The 21,895-nt window shown below is 41.5% G+C and overlaps 1 protein-coding gene across 11 annotated transcripts in view; it reads right to left on the reverse strand.

Moving 5' to 3' along the window:
• Window positions 1-21,895, reverse strand: part of JMJD1C (jumonji domain containing 1C) — a 156,073-nt gene that overhangs the window by 18,920 nt on the left and 115,258 nt on the right. For 8 of the 11 annotated variants that reach the window (XM_032695467.1, XM_032695472.1, XM_032695474.1 and 5 more), the window contains 9 exons: window positions 19,220-19,325; window positions 14,317-14,441; window positions 12,934-13,077; window positions 12,623-12,815; window positions 10,865-12,540; window positions 7,666-7,838; window positions 5,147-7,359; window positions 2,321-2,522; window positions 407-621 (listed from right to left, as the gene is read on the reverse strand). In XM_032695467.1, the coding sequence (XP_032551358.1) occupies window positions 407-621; window positions 2,321-2,522; window positions 5,147-7,359; window positions 7,666-7,838; window positions 10,865-12,540; window positions 12,623-12,815; window positions 12,934-13,077; window positions 14,317-14,441; window positions 19,220-19,325 (5,047 nt within the window). Of the gene's footprint in view, window positions 1-406; window positions 622-2,320; window positions 2,523-5,146; window positions 7,360-7,665; window positions 7,839-10,864; window positions 12,541-12,622; window positions 12,816-12,933; window positions 13,078-14,316; window positions 14,442-19,219; window positions 19,326-20,852; window positions 20,954-21,895 lie in introns of those variants that run through there. The other 3 variants (XM_032695473.1, XM_032695471.1, XM_032695477.1) reach the window with 3 other exon arrangements.

A 21,895-nucleotide genomic window follows, 5' to 3' on the forward strand; every position in this document is an offset into this window, starting at 1 on the left:
CAGAAGGACGGACTGCGGCTCTGGTGGGGAGGAGGTGACAGCATTAGCACATGCTCTGCTACGTTCTCCTTTGTTTTGGGAAGGAGACACATCAGAAACACACCGTCTGTTGGCAGGGGTCAGTGCCTGGCTTGTGGTGGGCCTTGGTTTGGAGTTGGCTGCTCTGGCTGGAGAGCTGGAGGCCAAGCTGGGAACTGAGGCTGCTCCAACCCCAACAGCAGCCCGGTCCTGGCTCTGCAATGGGCTGGCCCCAAGGAAGGAACCTGCCCCTTCCCACCACGCCCTCTTAAAGAACAACCTCAGAAAATCCAGCAGGACAGTCTAGTGAACAAAAGCTACTCAACAGGAAGCAATGGGTCACTCAAGGGAAACTGCACCATGCTTTGAGAGCATTGAGATTTCTTACCGTCCTTCTTCACCCACGACATGGCTGTTTTCTCAGATGTTACTAACTGACAAAATTTATCACCTATGATATCTAGAATGTATTTAGAAGTTTCCAGGTCCAGTTCATCATCATCATAGTTTTCATGTGTCCATAAACTCAGTGCTTCATCATCATATTGATCAGGAGAGGAGAAACCATCTATCCTAACCACTCCGTTCTTACTAAAAGATAACCTAAAAATGAAAAGACACAGTTTAAGTAGATGTATCATTGTATTCTGTGACTTACAGTTTACTTACTTCATCTTGCTGTTTAAGTCTTACAACACCAAAGTTTTCTTTTTACCTTCTTCAGCATCCTACAATATATTTTAATTTTCACATAAACCCTAAAGATGAAAATGATTTTAAAATTACCAATAAGGAAGCATGAAAACTAAAATGAATCTATTAGGCACTTTTTTGCATTCTGTTTACTGTTCTATTTACTATACTATTCTATTATTATCATTGTTACTCTGTAACATTTATTACTAATTTAAAACTGCAGACAGAAAATTTTGGGCCTTTTTTCTTTTTTTGTCAAAGTTTGGTTCCACCTACTCCTCACTTTCAATTTTTGGAGTGTCTGCAACAGCAGTCACTCAGTCTGATTCATATTTTATAGATTTTTGTATCCTACTGCTCTCATACTGAGAAAACTAACAGAAGATAATGTTTTTGTATCCACTAAGGTCCGACCTTTAAAATAACTACAGGCTTTCCTGTTACCCTGCCCAATACCATTCCACTAACCCTGGTTTATTTAGCTTATTTTAAAGCAGTAACAATTCGTTATTCCATCTTGCACAAAACAGGGTATATCATTTTACATATGTGATTATTTAAGGAATTTATGTCAGTAAAACAGTCCTGAATTTAGAAATCCAAAAAGGACATTTAGGTAGGTATCCAGATGAACAGGAAGAAATGATGAATTTTGAGTTACAACAACTTCCAACAGAAGAGCAAACTTCGTTTACAATTCAAGCCCTACTACCTAAACACAATGAAAATAATTAAACTGCTGGAAAAGTTACCACAATACAGTCAAAACATTCAAATTCTTAAATTCCATTAGAGTGTTTTAAAATGTTGGCAAAACTTTATGTTCTCTCCTTTATACAGGAGGAAAAAGCCACCAAAATTCCAACTTTGCCACATTAGGAAGTAAATACTCTTTACACAGAAGGTATTCAGAGTCCACCCTTGAAATGATTCCAGTAGGACTATCACCAAGTCTTGTCACTAAAGCTTCATTATAAAAAATTAAACCCAATCTAGGGAACAGTTTCTTGTCCAAAATGAGCTGGATGTACACCGATAACACAGACTGTGCACAAATTAAAGCTGTTTCACACTTTCCTGGTGACTGTGCTGCCTGCACCACGTGCACTACACTGCACCCTAGGAAATCTTCCTTCTGAGTTTATCTTGATGGGCCATTAATTGTGAAAAAGGAGGTCACAACTCCTCTCTGTCCTCAGAAAACCTGGAGCAGCATTCCCACCATATACTGGCAGAAGAACAATTACAAATAAGTGCAACTCTGTGGTTGTACAACTTGTCCAGAAAAACTGAAGCTTGCCTTTTGAAAATCCCACTTCAAATGTCAGACACCTGTGTAATGGTGATGTGCTGTATTTTCTGCTTGCCTAAGGTACACCAGGCAGATGTTCTGATGTCTTTGCTATAAAGCTCTAAACAGCAATGAAGTGAATCCACAAAAGAAACAAGAAATACAAATGTAAATACTCTTAAATTAGATGCTGTCTTTTATTGGGCAGACTGACTGAGCCAGAAAAATCAGACATCTTTCAAGCATGCAATTTCTTTGTCTGTATTATTTTTAAAAATTAAAATACCACATTATTGGGAAAATAGTCGTACTTACCGTCGAAAGTAGTAAAATCTACAAAACACTGGTGAGTGAGTGGGTTCTTCTCCTTTCTTACTTCTTATTAACCTACATTCTCTGCATTTTTGCAAATTTGGTCCTATTTCAGAGCAAGAATCATCCTGCAAAAAGGACTCTCCCGTTTGCTTCAGCTTCTTTACTTTGCGCCAATCTTTTAACACCGAGCGAGGTATACCAGCTGCAAAACAAGAGAGTGTGGGATGAGGTACTGGCAGTCCCTACTCGCAGATCCCAGTCAACATCAGTCAGTGTCCAACATTTCTTTTGTTACCTGCATAACACATTCCATTATTATTTCCACTTGTCTGCCTGTCAGCACTCAAGTTAAAACAGCAAAAGTACCAGTTACACTTAGGCAGGTAGGAGCACAGTTAAGTACCTGCTGAGTTCCCAAGATGCTGCATTTCCCTTATATTAGCTGCATCGTTCACCAAATATTCTATTAAAACCATCTTCACAATCTCATTCTGACAAAACAAGCAAACAAATACAATACCTCAAGAAAGGTAGGTCTGGACTCTGTTTTAAGAGAAGATACGGGCAAAAAAGGCAACAATTTAATGAATAAAAGCAGAGCCTGAAAAAACGAACCCAAAAACCAAAAAAGAAACCCCTACTTCTTCAAAACTTATTTTTGCTGAAGGTTAGAGATACGATTACAGAAGAGCAGCTCTATTCACAAATCCATTTACTCTCTGTGGAGTTTGTTGGCTTTGTAGGGCTAAGCAGTATAATTCTATTTTTGATACTGAAGTCAGCAGATCTGACAGTGAGTAACATGAGGAGCAAGTCTATTGAGTAATATGTGCGATTTTCACATACATGATTTGAAACTGAACCCTGTTGTTATTTAACCAGGCTTTCATTTCAGTGACTCTTAAAAGTGGCACCAGTCTTATCTGCAGATAGACAGAAGTATCTGTCATTTCATCTACCACTACTCCTGAAAGTTCATGTCCTGTGAACAGGGATCTGATGCAGGATGACCGAGAGGTCAGGGTGCTAACTTTGGACTTGGTACCTGGGTTCAGATCAGTATTTTGCCAGAGATCACTTACGCAAACTTTGCAAGTGACAGACTGCCTGTGCCTCAGTTCATGGCCTACAAACTGCACCTCACACTCATCCAGGTCATGTCAGTAACTGGATTACAACTTGGGAGTAGAAACGGCCGAAGTACAGGTTTACTAGTCCAAAAACAATGTTTCCTGCCTTGGAAGCAGAGATCCTGGGTGTCATCTGGGAGCTGCTACACTTCAAGCTCTGTGGGTAGGAATTTGGAAGACCCCCAACACTTGGAGGGCTGTGCAATGCCTCGCTTTGCAGGAGGGAGCCTCACAGCCTGGAGCTCTGAGCGCTCTGGCTAGCACAGGAGTTCCTGGGGCCTTCCAAAACGGCACCAGGACAAAGCAGTTTTCAACCCTGGCAGCATCCAGATACCACCCATGTTGCAAAACTGCCACTAAGCCCCAGATCCTGCAGCACAGTTCGTTATCTTCAGCCATCTACAGACAGCCCAGGCAGCTGTCCCAGAGGAACCTCTTCTTTCAAGAAAGCTCCTCGAGGTTGACTATGTTTTTGTGTAAATCTTTGTGGAAAGTTCTTTTTGAAGGAGAATCTCTGACCAGCTCTCTCTCAGAAATTATAACAACCACAGTAAATCTTTTGCAACAGTACAAAGGTCATAAAGACCTAACATGTTACATGTGTATGTTTACAGTTTACTTTAAGAAACAAAGCTGAAAAAGATTTTACAGACATGTTTGCCTTGATCTTCCCTTTGGTTGGGCAGGAAAAAAAGTAATACTATCATCACTGGACCCAATACCCAGAATACCTCAGACAGACTTACAACACTTCCAGAACCCAGTACAACTTAGGGATGGATCAAGTACTCTCAAATACCAGAAGAGTAACTTTATACACCAGACAGTGAAAAGCCACAGAATGTAATTACAGGTAGCATTGCTCATTTTCTTGCTACCTGTGCTTAAAAATTCTTACAAAAAGTAATTTAATGGTAGACTCTCTCATACTCAACCAGACAAAAGATAAAAGAAGAGTCCTTGGAGAAGAATAAACTGGGATAAAAAATAAGGCGAGTTCTTACATAAAATCCCTTATGTTGCCAGACCAGTTTCTCTTTTCAGATTAATCTAGTTACAATCTACTACATGTTACAGTATTATATTTAAATTGAAATTTGTATTTCCCTAAATTTCTTTATTCCTTAAACAAGAGGTATGTTAACACCATGTACTACACATGCTAGTTAGGAGTGTGAAATGACACTCCCTTAAACCTTTCATTAAATTAACCAAATCATAACAGAGTGGCATCAGGCTCTCAAGGAACTGCCTCTGGCTTTCTGATCAAAGGATGAATTAAAACTCAACAGTAGAGAATCTCTCCCTCCAGCAATGCTCTAAAAATAAAGGCATTAGATCTTAAAATAAAAAAAGCCTCAACATATTTATGTGTCTCAATACATATATATAGTTGTGCCATTTAGCACAACTGTATGCACCAGCCTGCTCAATTCTGATGGACAGCATAAACCAGTTTGTTTACTGCTTATTTTTAGGCCAAGAACCAGTTTGTTAACATAGATATAAAAAATGCTGTATTTCTTACACCATGGCATTTCAAATGGCCTCGAGACAGATAAATCTGGCCCTACTCATTTACACAGGCATGCTTTTTAACTCTTTTCCCAGCTATCGTGCATGACAAACCCTCCAGGATTATCAGCGCTAGACTTCACATTAGTCTGTGTCCTCCAGATCAGATTAATATACTCACTGCTGTTACTGCTGCTCTGCAACTTCAGCTTGCTTTTCTCTTTGGCGCTCCTGCTAAGAACACCATTTGGTTTCACTTCTTCTTCGGTATCACCCTTTTTTTTCTGCAAATCATTTTGTTTCTTTTTGTAAGTTGGCTTGGGCTGCCGTTTAGTCCTTTGCTCTGACTTGCTCTCGCTTTCATCAGAGTCACCGCTTTCAGAGCCAGACTCATAAGTTCGTTTTCCTTTTCTCCTTGGGTGCTTCTCTTCCTTCACATACTTATCTGCCAAGATTTTGCTATCTATGTTATTTTGCAAATCATTTGATGTAGAAGCTATTAAATTGACAGTACATGGCTTAATAATTTCTGAAACACTGTTCCCTGAATTCTCTTTTTTATTAGTGTTTTTATCTTCCTCTGAATGCCTTGTTAGCCAAGCTTTTTTCAGTTTAGTGTGGTAGTTTGGCTGACTCGTCTGGGAAGTTTGCCCACTGCCTACAGAGTTCGCTTTGTTTATTGTATTACAGACGACACCACTGTCTAGGGAGAGAGAGGCTGAAAATGTCTGATTTTTCACAGAGTTGGACTCGGCCTCACTGGTGTTACTACTTTTAAACTGAGCTGCAGCCAACGCCGCCTTGTGCTTTTTCAAATGGACAAAGTCGGTGGAGGTGGAGAATCCCGAGCTAGGCTGAGCAGCGCTGCCTGTGCTGCCAGCAGCGGGTGTAACCGGAGCTGGAGTGCTGACCTTGCATTCCTGGGTCTGCGGCACTGCCTGACTCCTGGCTCTCGAGGCCGGGCACTCCAGCGTCGTGCACGCCAGGACCGTGCTCGATAAGGAGTAAGTCACTTCTGAGCTGCCCCGGCTCGACGCGCTCGTCATCATTGCTGCTGATGCAGTGACATCCGTTTTGGTGCTGCAGATGATAGTTGTGGTGGGGGTGGCAGCACGAGGAATGTTGCCTTGCGAGACAGCTGGAAATTTCTTCTCATACTGTGTGCGAGCACTGTCTGAGTTCATATTTGGCAGAATGACTCTTCCAGTCTCCCTGGCTTCCGCTGTTTTCAGGCAATCTGCTTGATTTGTCACAGCTGAAGATCTCTCACTAGCTCGATCTTTGGAAGCAGGCTGCACTACTGCTACACTGTCGTACTTTGTGCTAGAAGGAGGACGCACAATAACAGATGCTGTAGCAGACTGCGACTTTCCACTCATTCTTTCAACCTGCCAATCCGCTTTTTCGTTATTTGGGGCATTATTAGACTTCCACGTTTCTGATACGTTCTGTTCAGAAGTGCCCTTATACACAGTCTGAGCTTCCTTGGGCTCAGGTACTAAAGTTGGTGGTTTCTGCAGCTCCTGTATTTTGCCACCACCACCAGCATTAACGGGTTGAACGGGGGTTAGAGTTGGAGGTGAAAGGCTGCTATAGCTGCTTTCCTTCTTCTCCAGGTTCTGGTGCACAGGAGGGTGGAACACAGGGGCTCTGTGCAAGGCAGGCATACTCCGGAGTGTATTTGAGGATGAGATTGACAACTGAGTAGGGCTCCTGCTGTCACTTCTGAAAGAATTTACAGAGTGAGACTGCACTGACTGTGAAAGCTGCTCGGGTACCTTGCTTGTAGAGCCTTCGCTCTCTGGTGGGTGCTTAATTAAAGGTGGAGGTTTTGAAAGAGAAGAAATGTAAGAGGGGAGAGCCTGGGGACTAGCTGCTGTTGAAGGACAATTAGTTTGCTTATCAACATATGCCCCTGAAGCTTCCTTTGATGGGTAGGATCTTGGAGGTTCATTTACTACACTGTTAGACAAGGTAGTGAAATAGTTACTCTGTGGCAAACTCTGTGGAACCGAATGCTTCATTTTATAGAGTTCTGACACAGAGCGTTCAGCATCTTTGTCGTATTTCACCGAATGGCTTTTGGGACTTGAAGATAAGGATGTTACCCTGGAGTAGTTCTCTCTCTCTCCCTCCAGCGCTTTTATTTTAGCTGTAAAAGGAGCAACTTCAATACTTTCTTGGAGTATCCGTCTGTGTTCTTCTTTGTATTTGCTCAGTCGTTCCCCAGTCTCCTGTGGTGGCCTTGGCAGCTGGTTCAACATCGGATCTGCAAAATGTCTGTGCATATGGCTCTCCTTTGCTGCCTGTGTTCTGCTCTGCTCTAGCTCAGTCTTTACTGGTGCAGTGGTAACAGAACGCAAAGGTTCAACAAACGCCTTCCTCTCCAGTTCTCTGTTTGAAAAGGTTAAGCAAACACAAGTCAGTCTGAATGCAGTGCAATGTGCCAGACAGAAGACCTTTCTTCCTGTGCCCGAACAAAGTTATCTATTAACACAAAACCCCACTTTTCTTTATATTAGGTACAATTTTCAAAAGTCTTCAGATGGCCCATGAACTGCAGTGCCATTATAAATCAACAGGGCAGCACACTGACAAGCCTATCTCCACCCATGTCTACAAATAAACTAAAATGAAGCTTGAAAGCAACACCACCTGCTGAAATGTACCCTCTCACACCGAGTTAAACAGCAAACTTACTCTTTGCGATGCTCTACGATACTTTTGGACAACGGAGGGCTGGAATGTGTTGTCAGTTTGAGAGGCCGCAGGGGATCTGCGCTGGATGGTCGTACAGGAATGTGACTCAGTAAACCAAGGCTGTCAGCTGAGGTCACTGGGGTGGGCTGGTGCAACCAGGGGCTGGGAGTATTCTGTTAATACCAACCAAAACAAAAAATAAAAACACATTTCAAAATAATCATGGGACCACAAGGGTCACTGTATCAAGTCCTACTCAATGATCAGAGTGAAATAATGGATTCCAGTATGAAATCATACCCAGTAAATAAAATTTAACATTTAAGTCACTTTTTTCATCAACTGGAACAGTGCAATTGTACTTCCTCTGGACTTATAGCATACAAAACAGTTTACCCATTTCAGAAGCGTTCTTAGAACCACTTAATTTTCAAGTACTCAGGATGAACAGTTAATTCTAAAACAGCATCTCAAGTTCATCAAAATTAACAAACCAATGACAGCCTGACAACACTTAAGTTCAGTTATTAGTAAGAAGACCACAACTGCTTCAATGAATTGCAAGAAGTATTTCTTTGAAGATACAAATATGGCTTACTATTTCAGGAAGATAACTTCATCTCCAGCTTTATGACAAATCTCAATATAAGGGCTATAAGTAACTCCTTCCTGGATGTTCCTTTCTTCCCCCCAGCCAAATGATTATGATAATCCTAATTAATCTGCTTTATTTAGCCAGGCATTTTTATTTGGTATGATGATCACCATCACACTACTAAACCATAAATGTACACACCTGCCATACTGTGCAGCATGGCAAAGCCACAGTACATACAATTTTGGGCTCTGTACCTAAATACTCCAGAGGTGGGCAAAATCAACCTCCTTGTTTACACACAGACACACTACTAAGTCTTAATTTATGAAACTGTTTTTTAATCTACTACTTTCTTAAGGTTCTGTTTTCTTTCTTCTCTGGAACTTGTGTAACAGCCTGCAGGAAAGACCAAGAGCAGTTCTCTGTCTCTCCCCTTTCCCTGCCTCCTCTGCTTAGGAGAAGTGTTTGCAGCAGTGTGGAAGAGCAGGGCACACTGTTCAAGTGGGACTCAAGTGCTGGGGACAAGCCAAGAAGGGGGACTGGGACAAGAGTGAGCAGCGCTTTCACGTGCGCCCCGAAGCCTCTTGGTGCTGCTCCATCACCACCTTCTTCTTCTCACCAGTCCATCCCCCTCCTTCTCCCCAGGCTTGGCAACTCCCAGTCGGGAACCACTGCAGCAGAAGGGGAGCCAAGAGCTCTCATGACACGCACACAGGATAGATCTGCAGGTGTTACGACTTTGAAGTTCTGATTTCTGTATTTTTGAATATTTAAGCAACCGCTTGGGTTTGTGCAAACAGTTTTAGTGCGCACGTTTCCTGGGCCAGGAGTTCCCACGCTGTGGTGTTCCCACGAACAGCCTGTAAACTGCATTATTAAGGTATTATGCAAAGAAGGCCTGTCACCTTCTCCCTAGAGGAGCCGGGGAACATCTGCCTGAGCACCAAGCATTGCTCAAACAGCTTTGTGACTCCACCTGCAGCATCTACGGCCCGGTCCAAAGCTGGGAGCTGCCACAGCCACCTGTGGACAGGAGGGAAAGGTGGGCTTGGGGCACACTTCCCTCAGCTCACAGACATGGCTCAGCCCTGAGCCAAGGGTGGCGGCTGCTGCTGCTCTTACAGCTGAAACACAGATCCCTTTCTGTGATCGTGGCATCCATGCAAACCGACCTCGGAAACGCCCATTCTGGGTTTCTAAGATCTATTTAAAAAAGGCCTCCAGTGCGAGAGCCAGGAGACAAGTCACCACAAGACAATTGCCACATATCAACATAATTAAAAAGTTACGTGTCTCGGTATGCAGGGCTGCATACTTCAGGCAGCCAAAGTGAAAACAACGTCTATCATAAGTTCTTTAAAACGGACTTTAGTACGGGGTGGAGCAGGCAGCAACATGAAAAGATAAATCCACCTATAGTTTTCTCTAAGGCTTTTCTTCTCTGCTGTGTTTGACTTTATCACATTTTAGATCAAACTTACTTCATATTACAAGGCCAACTCAAACTGACTGTTTTGGGAAAGACTGAGCCACAGTGGTTTGGCTTTTCTCAAGAATGAGTCTGGGGAAGAATAGCTTTCCCCATGATGAAAAAGAAAAAAGTCTTTATAACCATTCAGGAACTCCAAGCTTTGACACAAAGGCTTACAATTTGGCAGAAGGACCACTGTCAGCGACATGCCTTTTGTGGTCCCTGTGAAAATCTGCCCAAATTAGGCCAAGTTGTAAGCCTCTAAAATCAGCGTGCACATGCTCAGTGGAGATTTGATTGAAGCTGGCAATAAAGCTCTCCAAAGTTTCTGTCTGCACTACACATGCTTCATCTTACACTATTTCTCTGAGGTGCCTGCAATGAGCATGAAATATCCCAAGCCTGCAGGAGCTGAGAAAACTTTTCCTGTAATTGCCACGTCTGCCTGCCAAACCCCACCACCGCACTGGGCGAGAGGCTGAAAAACACAAACCATGTCTTCTGAGACTTCAGTGGTTGTACTCAGCAAACAGACAGAGGAATCATCCTGACTTGAATACAGAGGAGTAAAAAACAGATGGGAAGGCAGGGATGTATGTCAACAGGAACAGAAGGGAAGAAAAAGATACGCTAAGAGAGGGTACACAGATAGGTGTAAAGACAAGAGAAATGGGTGTAAAGTGCAAGAAAGATTTATAAATGCTAGAGTATTTCTCTTCAGAACTTCTGCCTCAATCTTTTGCCATTACTCAGGGAGCATACACAAAATTTCACTATGAAGACAACTGTCCTACCTCTCCTAGTGTTTCACTTACCCACTGGTTTACACAGTTCGAGGTAGCAAATATTTACCCAGTGAACTTGAGTTCCCAAACCAGCTCATTGACCTCACCTGGTCATGATCTAAAACCAAACATTTCGTCTTTCTTCAGAAGTCTTAAGAAATCAAGGTCCGGGAAAACTCCCTGCTCACATCCACCCTGAGACAATGGTTACTGCTGGAGCTCCATTCCTAGCTCTGCCTACTCAAAAAACCCACCATGACAGTACAGTCAGTGTGACACAAACTACCACATCTGGGAGACACCAGGCCCAGCTAAATACATCATTAAGAAAAGATCTCAACTTACCCTTCTCAAGGAAGCCTCTGCATTAACAGGAGTTTCTGGGTGGACCCATTTGGAGGAGGGCAGACCGAGTCCTGAGTAAGCATGTGTTCCGTTTGGATACTGCCAAATAATTGGATAAAGCCCTAGCTGATTATAGGAAGCAGAAGGATGAGCTTGTCCGAGAAGATGTGGAGACTGGTGTTGTAACATCTGTTGCTGCTGCTGGTGTGCTAATGCCAAATGGCTTAAGCTGCTGGCATGAGCAGTCTCTAGTCGCGGGTGGGCACCCAGCAAGGAGGCAGCAGGCACTCCGGGCAACACTGTGGGGAGCAGATGAGGGTGATGGACAGAATGGTGGGAGGCGCTACTAAGGGGGTGAGTGTTAATAGCAGACAAGGGAGCCTGAGCTGAAGACCCAGTGAGCAGATGGGATGAACCAGTTAATGCAGGATGATGAGCATTTGGATTTAAACAGGTTCGGTGGGATGAGGAATGCAGAGGATAATTATGCTGATGCAAATAAGGTGAAATGTGATTAGTTCCTGTTTCTTGTCCAATCAGAGTGGGGTCCCTGTATACTGTGAAATGTTCATTCTTGTCAATGATAAGAGGACTTTTAGTAGCTTCTAGAGCACTAACTCTAGCTGGAACTGGATGAAAACTAGACCTAGGCAAATCATGATCAGTTTTATTGGTTGACCTTGTTAATCCAGTAGCATGGCTGTTTTGGGAACTAACCTTAGACTTCACAGTATCAGAAGATTGGGTGAATTTAGGCTTAACATCAGGTGACTTTGTTTTAGGATGATCAACTGAAGCACTAGATTTTGACTTCACAGAATCGGGGGCTGGACTTTGTTTACGCAGTTTACTCTCTTCTGCTAGAGAAGCTACATTTAACGAAGACACAACAAACGAGCCATACTGCACTTTCTCTTTTTCAGAATTTAAGTGTTCATTTACTGGCAACGCTTTTACAACCCCAGGTTGTATCAAATCCGTTTTAACAACACTGCTAACCCAACTTTGATCAGCTTCCTGTTTTCTTGCTTCAAGGAAATTTGCATTTGCAAACTGCTGTTTTAAATCGCTGCTGTGAGATTCTGTTTTCTGAACCGTTTGCAAACCAAAGGTACTTGCAGCATTATCCTGGTTCTCCTTTTCAGAGTTATTTTTATTAGTAACATCAACAACACATTTTGGAGTAGGAGGTCTGGGTAAAAACTGCTCATTTTTTAACTCTGCAGTATGATGTTTTTCTGCATTACACTCTAGAGCATGTGCATCCTTGGCATTCTGCTCATAAGGTGTTGGCTGCTCTCCTGCATGGAGTGAAGATTTTTCCTGCTGATCCAAGACTGATGACTTCAGCCTTTCTGTCTCTTCATGGTTTTTATCCTCCTGTACTTCATCCCAAGGAGACCGTCTATCTGTTAGTGTCTGTTCTACTCCCTCAGTAGGTTGGGATTTTCCTTCTTCCCCATTTATCTTTGAAGTGTTCTTGCTTTTTAACTCATTTTCTGAATTTTGCTCTGAGGACGAATCTGTTAATCTTTTATTCGAAATTTCCGAGTCGCTGCTTTCAGAATAATCTGAGATATTGTCTGTCCGCAGTCTCTTCATATTTAACTTTTTTTCATCCTCTTCAGGTTTTCTTCTTTTGCTAAGAAAGTGTTTATTTTTGGTTTTGGGGTTTTCTGTAAAAGATAAAAACATGTCTATCACATTTTCAGCCTAATACAGTTTTAAGAAGCTCTCCCTCCCTTTCCCTGCTTTTACCTCCTCGACCTATATAATCATATCTTTCGTCTTTCATCTTCTCTTCATCAGGCATGCTGCTATCAGAGCCTTTCCTCTTGTTTGGCCGAGTATTCCTCTGTTGCTGGTGCTGGTGAGAATTCTGTTTTGGTGCTGCAGTTTGGGAATTCATTGCTGGTCTGGGACTATTTGCTTGTGCACGTGTATAATGACCCTAAAAATAATTTGTGATTAATGGACTTAAATGCAATGTTAATTAAGTGTCTTTAAACATGTATTTTTAACATTCTCAACATACGAAAATACTTAGGTAAAAAGATAAATGTACCTACATGAACTGTGTTGCTGTTCTGGTTGGAACGAGACCGTCGGCGTGAAGTGATGCCAATATTTTCACCTTTCAACAAAGAGTGAACAACATCATCTAGAAAGGTCATCTGAACCATAGAAGGATCAACATTCTGAGGTTCTAACACCTGGTTTATGAAGAAGAAAAAAAAAAGAGAGAGAGAGAGAAAATAACAATCAGCAGATGTTCAGACAATACCCTATCTGTATTTTCTGTATCAGTGTTCACCAGTCTATTTTGTGTGCTAAAGAATAATCAAAGAAAAGCCTACTTAGTCCTGACAAGCAGAACTGACATATGACACAACAAAGGCTGGGAACAGTGTTGAACTAAAGCAAATGTGTCTTTACATATCATAGCAAAAATAACTTTTTTTTTTTAAGAGAAAGGACCCCACCACCACTTCTTTCCCTCCCTTCCCCGACCTGCAAATTTGAGATTAAACTGAGCTATTCATAGAATAATACCTAAGTAGCAATTATGATACACAAGCATTTTATAAAATTTATTTCACATACTACAAATTATGTTGCAGAAGCACATTACAGTATTGCTTCCAACAGAAGCAAAACTGCTGCAAGAAGGGAACCAAAACGACCGGAGGCAAAAATTCTGAAGACTAGTGTTACTAGTAAGGAATATCATAAAGCAGGAAATGCTAACCAGATCTTCAAAGAATGTGGCACAAAATGAAAAAAATAACACTTGGGGAAAATCAATTAGAGAGAATTAAGGGAAAGAATGTATTTGAGTACCAGACTAGTTTTTATTGTCACACACGATTTTGTCAGTCATTTCAAAGCAGATAGGTCATTCTCTACATTACTACTGAGTCATTACTCTCCTGAAGTAGAATTCATTACTGCCACTAAAAACACCAGTATTAATTCTTTTTGTAATATCAAATTCAGAAATAAAACTGAAACCCACCACACTAAACATAAATTAGGGCTGTAGTAAATGCTTAATTCAACAAATGGCTATTTCAAATTACTTGGAAAAAGTAATTATTATTACTGCAGCACTACAAGATTTCATCGTTGGGAAAGAAATTCCCAACAGAACTGACAGGGAAAACCAGTTCTTAAAACCAGATTGCTTCACTTCAAAGCCTTCACTAGTGAAGTAGCAACAGCAGAAGGAATCGTAGACTGGTATTAATCATATCACTGCCCAAGTGCTCAGCTCCAGGGGGGTTTAACCACTGGTCCAGCGCAGTCGTGCTGTAGTTTGAGTGCAGTGACACCCTCACCCTGCTGGAACCAAACAGCTCCATGGGTTTCTCAGTACCAGTGACAGAAATTAAGACCTCCCAGGGCGCAGTTTGCTTGTACCTTGTTTTTTGGGTATCCTCTATCAAACTCACCTGGTCATTCATAACAACCATAGTGCGGGTGAAGAGATCATGGTGAGTGATGATGCCAGTGAACCACTGGGTGGCAGAATCCTGTCTGTACACTCTCACCCTATAACCATTTAAGGAGTACGGACCTTTGGAAGAGGAAGAAATAAAAAAGCCATTGAGGAATTAAGAAAAAAAAAAGGCATACATGGGTTTTCCTGCCTGTTTTTTTTTTTTTTAAGCTTCACAGCAAACATACAGTGCTCATGGCATAAGGAGCAAACCACAGCCAATTCTGGTACAACACTGCCTGTGGATTTTATTTGATTTAGGAAGACATTTTGAAATGTAAATGGCACATATAAGTATGCTTTAAGGTCAATTCAGCTAACATTTTCAACATACAATTTTCTTATCTTAACTAAATCTTTCTGCAACCATGATGACACATGATGGGAAAACTCCTGCCTACAAACAGCAACCACAGAAAAGTAATCTGAAAGGCTAGAAAGTGGCAGCAGCGGGTTATATAGAAGCTATTTAACAGGCTAGTCACATGCTCAGTTGGTTTGCTGGCGAAAAGATTTACATCTTGGTGGTTAGGCTCTGCATCTGCCAAGTCATTCCCATAAGTGACCACAGAGTTTCTCCCCATTACAGCAGGCAGAAAGGCAGCTGAGTGATCCCATGCCTGCTATGGCCACACAGAACACTCAAGCACACACGGTAATGAAGACTTCGGCTCCTGTTTTCAGGAACACAAAGAAACCTCACACACTTTGCAAAGCTCACTTTAATTCACTTCCAAAAGCCAACAGGCATGGGGAGACAGTATGATACAGTACCTACTTTGGAGTCTGTTTCAAGACACGGAAATTGAGATTCAACAATTTTATTCATGTTCAGTGTCTCAGTTGATCCCTGGGACCCTAAGCTTCGTCACACTTGATGTTTATACAACATTTTGTCCGACCAAGCAACCCTGCCACCAAGTTCAGTTCCAATCGTGTGAGTTTTGCTACTTCTGCAACCAAACCCCAGGCACATAGGAAGGGAAACAAAATCACTCAGTGACAACCTACAAACAGCCTAACTTAAGTGATTTAAGAGTGCTTAGCTGCTGAACCACACAGGCAAGGCCAGAATTCCCCTGTCTTTCCTAAAGATCATTTTTTCCAAGCCCTGCCTAGTACATTAAGCAAGCTCAAACATCTGCAGGAAACAGGCCAGCGACCTCGCAGGTGACAGCTTTCTCTGGTAAAAATCAGCCACCTTCACACAACTGGGTCCAGTACGCCCTCTGCACATGACTGTGTGTATCCACAAGGATTGTTTTTAATGTCACATTTCCAAGTGGTCTTAAGGTTTAATTCTGGAACCTTAGCAAGGCCTTCTGAAATACCTTTAGCATGTGATTGTCTAGGTTTTAAAACCAGCTGGGAACAGAAACGCCCTTCTCACCACCATCCACATCACTCATGGTGCAACTGAAACCTCAAGACCTACTGAACCCCCTGAGCCGCTGGTGTTAACACACCCCTGGAGCGTGTCTCCACACACTCAGCCGCATAGACAAGGGTCAGAAATGTGCCAGCACAGGCGCTGCCAATCACACATACGTATGGGCAGGAAAAAGAGGAAGAATCCACAAGCTTAATGTCTCACATTCCTGGTCTTGGACCAGATGGGGTTCCCATGGGGACACACTTCCTGATGGCTTCTCTCCAACTCTTACTCCATATGCCCCTGCAAAATGCCTCCAGCTCAGCTCCCACACTTTTGGCTGCCTTACCCATCCACATTCTCCACATCTTGAACTTTTAATGGCTGTCCCAAAGCTCTGTCTTATTCAGACAGTCCCAGTAAAATTTTGCTTCTGTCTCTGTGCAGATTTGCCATTCCTACTTTCCTATCCCAGCTCCTCCTCTCTTCCATCCTACTGCTAACTGCACAATGATTTTCAGTCTCTTGCATAACCAGAACCAGCCTCTCCCCAGCTTCTTGTCTCGTTTTAGCATTTAAGATTCCAGGTCCTTGGCTTCTAAGTCCTTTCCCAGTCTTCTCAGCTTACAAGCTCCATCCTTCCTTCTCCAACAGCTTCCAGCTTCTCCTACTCCTCTGCACTGACCCAGTGCCAATTTCTTTCCTCTTACTCCTTGTTCTAATCTCTGTCTGTCCTTCATCCCAGCTGTTACCCTATCTATTTTTAAAAGAGACTTTATCTACCTTTTAAAAGCAGAGGGTTGGGGTTTTTTCTTACGTGCTGCTGGAGTGACAGTTAGAAGGAGAAAGATTAAACTGCAGTCACATGCCACAGGCCAGCTCAGCTCCAGCCCAGCCCAGCCACAAGCAGCCATTACAGGAAAAGCCTGGCTTTGTTTCCAGTCCCTGGCTGAATCACGCTTAGCTACATATTGTTTGAACAGCCTGTGCAGTACTATGAGGAAATATGTTCAGGGCTGAAGCACACTCAGTGTTTCAAGAGGATTGTTATACACTCAGCCTGAGATTGTAGTGATAATAAATCTAATAGGAAGAAAAAAATCAAACATTTTAATTGTTAAAAATTAAAGACACTTCACTATGTTCCTTGAACTGGTTTTATTTGTCCCAAAAGCTTTCAAGCTGGCCAAGTCTGGGAGGAGCCTGGGGTTTTTCTTTAAACAAGGAATAAACTACTTTCCTGCCAAAGCTACAATCTCTACTGCAGAGCATGCTGCTGTGACTGCTGCCCAAAGGAAAGGTTACACGGGCCAATTTTTTTACTTTAGTCTCATTCTTGTAAATAATTGGACTGGTTTCAACTAAAATTCTCCCTCCTCAAACTGGCATGTTTCTTTTCAAACATCTGGAATCTGATTTTATCCAACCCTCCTCTTTCTTCAGATAAACTGCATTTCAACTGTGAGAGTCAACGCAGAAAATACTAAGTTATGACATGAAGGTTTTGGCATGACAGACAACAAGGAAAAGGCTGGATCCTAAAGATGTTGCAGAGGATGAAGTAAGAGAATCTGGTAATAACTTTAACAGATATGTCTAGACAAGGTAGAACTGAAAACATTGCTTAAATTGCAAGGAACAAGAAAATGGTAATAATGGAGAAGGTGAAGCAAACCACAGAAGAGAAAGAAGGAGAAAAGGAGGATAACACGACTAGATCACAGCAGCTGGCACTGCCAGAGGGCTGTCTGTAAGCCACTGTAAGGGCTGTGCCAAATGCAAAGTCTCCGTGACCAGGAGCAGATTATGTCCCGGGAGAATGTGACAGCAGTCCCCGCTGCCTGACCGCCATCCCCCGGGGTGGAGGTGGTGGCACTGCCAAGGGCCTCGTGGCTGGGACGTCACTGCCCCAGGGAGCTTGTGTCTCCTCAGGTCACATATCACACCAGGGCAGCAAGTGCATTTGAACTGCAGCTTCTCCTGAGATGAGGAAAACTGCTCTGAAGGAACATTTGGATTAGATACATCTCACCGTCCAAGACACTCTGCATTTGTGCACTTCTAAGCACAGAAACATCTATTTGAGAAATTATATGTATAAAGACAAAAATACAGTTCCTGCAATGATGGGAAGTAAATAAGTTGTGTGGATGGTGGGCTTGCAGTCTCATTTAGATGATAATTTCAATATTGCTGGGGCTTTGCTCAAGTATTGATTCTGTACCAGTGTAACAGAGACTTTTATAATTGCCTTATTACTGTTACTCTAATAAAATACAGTAAACAAGCTCAGTTTTAGTTTCCATTTCATACAGCCCTAATTCGATTTCACATCACCTCTCAATCCGGTTTTGGCTGCAAATTTCATCAACAGACTATTAACTTGTGTTGCATCTGAGGATATTAAAGTAAAATCTAAAATGACTAACACCAACATACCGACTCACTACCTACATAATTCCACATGTTGCTTCTTCAGTATCCTTTTTCTGTGGCCCATAAGAATAATCACATCTAGTCAAATTAGAAACTCCGCAAAAGGAAAGGCATAGGTTTTTTACTGTAACTTCAATATTAAACTTACCATATTCCTTTGGTCTTCTGATCTTAGCTTTATCAAAGAAACCAGACAGCAAGAAAACCTCAGAACCATCCTCAAATTATCTGATTATTTACTGCTTCCCTTCCAATCTTCATTTATAAAATGACTGCTTAAGCATTTTTGTCCGGAAACTGCTTTACTGTTTGCATGGGGATTTTAGCCCAGACTGCAGAGGTTAGTTTCTGCCTCCCATCCTAGGAATGCCTCTGAAGAGCTGCCTGCATGTCAATGAATATACTGCCAATGCAATAGTATTTTTATTATCAGCAAGGTGGAACCAAAATAATTTCTTCTAATCCATACTTGTTTTCTTGTAACTTGAATCTACAGTGTAAATATTCTCGTATACAGCATTTGCTGCAACCTTCCAGCATTAGACTCGAGTTACAAAATTGTGATCTGAAAGGCACTTTTCAGCCAAGGGGTGAGGGGTGGGGGTGGGGATCTGAAAGTATTCTTCATCTGTGACAGAACTGTGAAGAACTACAAGCACAGACAGGTATCTGAGAAGTTATCACACGTAACAGTAACACTACAGAGCACAGAACAGTTTTAAACATGCCAAAATGTGTGTAGTTGCCATTCATACACACTTATTTTCACAACAAACTTCATAAAATATCTATGTTCAGACTAATGATATTCAGCTTTTGCTGTAAACACTAAAACATCAAACAAGTTAAGAACAGTCTGAAGCAGCCACCAACAAGCTTCTTACATAGTCTTGTTTTCTTGTATTAACAAATACTTCCAAAAAATAACTTCCAAGTTAGAAATATATTCTCCATGGTATCACAAATGCTATGGGATGAGTCCCACACAAGTAATGGCCTTTAACTAGCTAACACAGAATATAAATAACACAATTTCCCACATAATTACCTTGCATAAAAATCTCCTGAACCTTTTGTTCCTTTACCCAGGCTTTTACCTCCTCATGTAACTGCGGGTTATCCCTGAGAACTGGGTTTAGACTGTCTACGTCGTCCTAAAGTAGAGATTAAAAAAAGAACCATATGTTATGTTTACTTGTAACATTTTTGTTTATTTTCCTACATGTATTTTTAAAGTACAATATCAAGTAGTTAGACACTAATTTTACTGATTGCCTACAAATCTCTGAGTTATTTTTAGAAAAAACTTAAAAGCATAACATAGTGCTAAAAGTTATTTCATGGGAACATGGTATGTCAGATCCCACATGTGGCCAGACTTGTAAGCTATTAATAGGATCACACTTTCATAAATACTGTCTTACTACAAGCTAGAAATGCCCTCTAAAGACTTCAGTGTTTACAGGTATGCACAAAGAATTGTTTAAATAATGATTAAATTATTTTTTAAAAAACCCTGTTTTCCATATCTGTAAAATTTAATATGGACATATTGAGCATAAACACAGATACAAACCCCACAAATATAGTGCGTAATGCATAAGCTGTATTTTAAGAGAAACAAGCATTCTGAGAGAAACACCGTTGCTGATTTTCAAATATGTAGGTCTTTATTAATTAGGTCACTTCAAATAAGACACAGTTTAATTTCTATTATATTCAGTTTCTGGAAAAGATTCTTTTTCACTATTTGGTAGGACATCATCTGGGAAATTAAGACATATTCAGTGGCACTGTCCTCCTAACAAGAAAAAATTAGGCACAGAACCTGGTTCGTATCCTTGCAAGTATGGCTTAAATCACCATCCATCTTTTGACTCCTAGAACACCTATTTCTCTGCTTCAGAACAAACTTGCTATTTCTGTCTTTGAGGCTGTGGCAGAGAAAAAAAGCTGCACCACAGCCTGGAGACTCCTCATGCAGAAGATGGCCTTGGAAATCCGTGAGCGGCAGGAACATTCACTTGTACCAAGAGAACTTCAGACAGCTAAAATAATGAGAGCAATTCTTCACATACAAAATGTAAAATGTTTTATCAGTACTGCAGCTGAGATCAAGCAATTTCTTTCCTTGATCTCCAACAAGTTCCTTGATGTTTCACAATTTATTATGAAGAGCTCCAGCCACAGAATACAGATACAAGCAACACCCAGTGAATCGTGCATTGCTGCCAGGCCGCTCCAGTGACACGAAGCAATTTCTCTCCATTCATCTGGATGAGATTATTCTTGCTAACCCACTGATCACAGGATATCTATTTCAAATTTAAAATTCACTTCCTGACACTTGGGGATTTGCTGTGCTCCATTATGGAGAATGCATCAATGCTTCGGTTGTTAGAGAAAATTACTCTCTCTCCTTATGCTTTTGCAAAGGATATGGCCTTGGATCCAGAAGAAATGGTCAAGATGACCATTTTAATACATGTAAATTGGAACAAAGTGAAGGGAAAATCAGCAGGACCTCTACCCCAACCACGTTAAATATGTTGCTGGCATTACCAGAGGCACACGAGGGTCGCAAACAAAATTTATTCAAGGATGACCTCTCCTGAGGCAATCTAAAAGAAGTATTAGCTATTCTGCCTACTTGTGCAAATCCATTTTTGCATTGATCCTACCTACAGAAGCAACCCCACCACTGGAAAGAGGGGATGATTTGCCAGGGGAATACAATAGACCCTGGGAGCAGTGGGATGACCATTCATCTGTCCTCCTTCCCGTGAACTCTTTTCACAGCAGCTGCAAGAGATTCCTGCAATAAAAATTTTCTCTCTCAGATCCACAAGCACTGGACCTAAGTGACAGACCAAGGCACTGCAACACTGAGAGCCTGGCTGATTTACAAGTGCAGTTAATATGCAAATCTTGTACACTTTGAATTATTCCTTCAGTCCCATCTAAGAAAATTTGTATCCTCATTTTGAGACTTACACAATTAGGTACCATGAAGTCAAACCTGTTACTCTCAACATTATACTACTTTCAGGAGTTCTTTATGTGAAGTTTTTGAGTCTCTATGTCATCTTAAGCTACTTTTGATTTGTTTCCTGAAGGCAACAGACACTGCTGCTTTTCTTTTTTTAGTTTTCACATCCTTCCTAAGCATCTTGGCCTCCTTTGAACTTGACACAGAAGATACTGGTCCATCCTATGTATAGTACATTTGAACCTTTTTTGCTCTATCTCTGAATTCAGATGCATGACATCAGTACCTTGGCTGAGAGTGCTCCATGTGAACACTTAAAAAAGGAGACTGCAGAGTCCATTTTGTACTTATTTCCTTACTCTTGGTGAAAGATGAGCTACAAAAGGCACAAGTGAGGTCAAAGACCCATTACACAAACTGCATGCAGGTATGACTGGGATTATCAAAAAGAACCCAGAGGTTCTAAATGCACACACAATACACATTTAACATCTTAATCATGGGGGGGGGGGAAGATACTAATAGAATAAGTTCCTGAAATCTCAAAAGTTCTGTTCTTTTCTGTACATATATCTAAGAAAAAAAGTGTGTGTGTGTGTCATGATTTACCTTTTCCATCTTTAATCTTAAATCTGAAAACCAAAACTCAGGAAATTAATTGCATAATGTATTAAATTGTAGGACAGTGGCCTTAAGCACACAATTTCAGCACACACCACAAACTGCCAAAAGCAG

The sequence above is a fragment of the Chiroxiphia lanceolata genome, chromosome 8 (genome assembly GCF_009829145.1).
Source record: "Chiroxiphia lanceolata isolate bChiLan1 chromosome 8, bChiLan1.pri, whole genome shotgun sequence".
Taxonomy (NCBI): Eukaryota; Metazoa; Chordata; class Aves; order Passeriformes; family Pipridae; genus Chiroxiphia; species Chiroxiphia lanceolata.